The sequence below is a fragment of the Sceloporus undulatus genome, chromosome 4 (genome assembly GCF_019175285.1).
Source record: "Sceloporus undulatus isolate JIND9_A2432 ecotype Alabama chromosome 4, SceUnd_v1.1, whole genome shotgun sequence".
In the NCBI taxonomy this organism is placed as follows: Eukaryota; Metazoa; Chordata; class Lepidosauria; order Squamata; family Phrynosomatidae; genus Sceloporus; species Sceloporus undulatus.
The window spans coordinates 1,220,253-1,223,337 of NC_056525.1; the positions used below are offsets into that span (position 1 = coordinate 1,220,253).

General features: G+C 51.1%; 1 protein-coding gene across 1 annotated transcript in view; it reads right to left on the bottom strand.

The window, feature by feature from the left end:
• The window catches only part of LOC121928081 (actinia tenebrosa protease inhibitors-like), a 12,784-nt gene that overhangs the window by 5,779 nt on the left and 3,920 nt on the right, over positions 1 to 3,085 (bottom strand). The window contains exon 3 of the mRNA XM_042462327.1: positions 2,099 to 2,245. Coding sequence (XP_042318261.1) covers positions 2,099 to 2,245 — 147 coding nt within the window. The remainder of the gene's footprint in view (positions 1 to 2,098; positions 2,246 to 3,085) is intronic.

The window sequence follows — 3,085 nt, forward strand, 5'->3', positions numbered from 1 at the left end:
CTCCAGATGTTTTGGACTTTAGCTCCCAGAATTCCTGATTCTTGGCCTCCCGTTTTTCTTTCTCACTGGAACTGTTTTAAATTGTGCCTTCAGTATCTCCCTTTTGAGAAACTCCCATCTGTCCTGAACTCCCTTCTCTTTCAATATTGCTGACCATGGGATCATCCCCAGTATTTCTCACTTGTCTTCAAGGCAAGTGAGGAATTGGATTTTGCTGAGTTTGACTTCCAGCAAATATCAGGATAGTTGAAGTCACCCATCACTGAAATCTGCGCGGGGAGGAAGGGGTGGCGCATCCCATAGGGACAAATGGCTTGTGCGCCTGTGGTGCGCATGTGCCAGTGGGCCACTGCATGGCCACATGCACGAGTCCCATTAATTTAAATGGGGCTCAAGCATACGCGTTATTTGTTTTATGCGGGGGAGTCCGGAACAGGCATAAACAAAGGGCGCACTGTAGTTATGTTTGGAAATGTATTTATTTATACTGTATCTGAAAAGTGCAGAGCATTCTCCCTGAAAGAGGTTCATCCACTCAAGTTGAGTCTATCCACTTTAAAGGTCCAACTAAAAAACTGGTGCGGATTCACTGATGCCAAGAGACGCCACAAAGGAGAGAAATGGGAAGCGAAGTGGTTGAGGCCATGTGACAATTTGAGTTCATGTATCCCAAATGTATTCCAGCTGCTCAGGCAAACTGATCCTCCTCTCCCAGATGCCAATTATTTCAATTAATAACAATCTGTCTGTAGGCTGCAGTTTCACCTTTAGCCACTGGGGGGCAGATGTCTCCTAACAATGGAAGTAGGGTTGCCATAAGTCTGGACCTCCAAACCAGGACATATGTAGGGCAAAAGTAGGACAACATTTTCAAATGTAGGGCACATTTTTTAAAAATGGAGGACACGCGAAAAAATTGATGATTTTTAAAAAATGTAAATATAAATGCATGTTTCTTAGGCATGATCAAAATACACTTTAAAAATACACTTAAGAAAAATAAATATTGCAAAAAATACACTTTAAAAATACACTTAATAAAAATAAAAATAAACACTTTAAAAACAGCACACTTAACCAAAATAAATACTGTAAATGGGCACCCACCTCCTCCTCCTCCTTGGTGCCAAAAAAGGGCAAAGGAAATGGCCCTTTCCTTCCCCTCTGGCTGCAGCCCGGCCCAACAGAGGAGGAGCTCCTCCTTCGGAGCCTGGCTGGCCAATGGGGGCAGACTGGGGCTGGAACAGCCCAGCCCCCTGCCAGCCTTCACAGGCTCCGGCCTGGAAAAGGGCCGGGCTGTTCAGCCCCAGACTCAGAGGAGGAAGTCCTCCTCATTAGTCCTGTGTGCGGCCCTGCAAGTGCAGAGGCCTCTTCTTGAAGGGAGGGTAGGGCAAGACAAAGAGCCCTTTCCCCTCCCTCTGGCCCAGAGTCCTCCTCTGCTCTGCCTTCTCCTCCTCCTCCTTTTCTGAGGCTTTGCCTCCTTAAGAGGCCAGCTCCTATTTTAGGCTGGCGCGTGGCAAGGGCCAGGGTCGCCGAGGAGGGGGAGAAGGCAGAGGAGGAGGAGGGGGAGGGTGGCCAGCCAGCGAAGTGCGGCCCTGAAAGGCAAGGGGGACGCGTGGGGGAGGAGGAGGTTAGAGAAGGAGGTGGAGGCGGGTGGCTGGCTGGCTGGCCAGTTGCATGGGTGGCCGCGACCAGAGGGAGCATGCAGGGGGCAGAGGAAGAGGAGGAGGCAGAGGAGGAGGGGACGCTGAAGTGGGTGGGGGCGGAGGTGGCCGCAGGCAGGGCAGACCTGGTTTTGGCACAAAACCGGACCGTGACCATGCCAGCACCCCCAAAAGCGTGATTACCCCGCCTACAGCCGGGTTATGGCATCCCTAAATGGAAGACAAAGCTGGAGGGGGACCTCTGGGTCGCTCTCTTACTGATATTCTCTGCAGGGCCTTTTCTACTCCTTCTTTCAGTGGCATGAATGGACAGGAGGCAAATGGAGGCTAGGCCCCCAGGGCTGCTTCTCCCCAAACTTCCCTCCCACACTGACTCCAGTGGGGTCCCAAGTTAGAAAGAAGAGCTTGGTTCCTCGCCAAAAGTCTTCTCTTACCTCTGGAGACCTTGATGCACACATGGCCACATCCGTTGCTGCAGCACCTCTTCCCTGGAGCACAAGACTCATCACTTATGCACTTTTCCACACAGGCCCCAACACCCCGAGGCTTCGGACATTTGCCGACCGCTCTCGAGGGACGCACTGAAAGCAGGAGGGGACCAAAATTAAGAGCATCCTTCAGGGCTGGTCCAAGAGAAAAGGTGCCTGGACCCCCAAGGAACAGAGAAGATGATATAAAAATGATCCAGACAGAGGCTGGAAGTCTGTATGAGTTATCTAGTTAAATCTATTTAATTAACATATGTTTAACAAATAGCAATGAGCTTTTTAGTCTTTTAGACTTTTTAGTCTGTCAGAGAGCTCTGGTGCCACAACAAACTACAAATCCCAGGATTCCATAGGATGGAGCTATGGCAGTTCAAGTCATGCCAAGCTGCATTAAATCTGCAGTGTGGCAGCAGCCTGTGTCAAGGGGCATAATTATGTTCCTGGAGGTGGCCTCCTCCCCTGAAAATGCCTTTGGTGCTATTGGGGCTGTGTAGACTGACCATTAAGGCTGGCCTGGCAGTGGAGTTGTGGCAGGGTGCCCACATGATGCATGCCCTGACTATGCTTCCATGGTGGTGTGACACCACATGCTGCGCATGCCATCATGGAGCTCCTCTGGCGCTGCATCTATATGACTGTGGCACTGGCAGCTATGGCACCCTTCCTGGGGCACAAAAATGAGCCACTTTTTGCGGCTCCTTTTTGCACACTGGAAAGACCAGATCAAGGCTGTGGCATGCAGTTGCCATGGCCCCGATCTGGCGAAGATGGAGGCTGGTGTAGGTGGTCTGCACTGCCCCATTCTCTGCAGGGCCCTTGCTACTCATTCTTCTAGTGGTATGAATGGAGAGGAGGCAAATGGAGGCCAGGTCCCCAGGACTGCTTCTCCCCAAACTTCCCTCCAACATTGACTCCAGTGGGGTCCCCATTCAG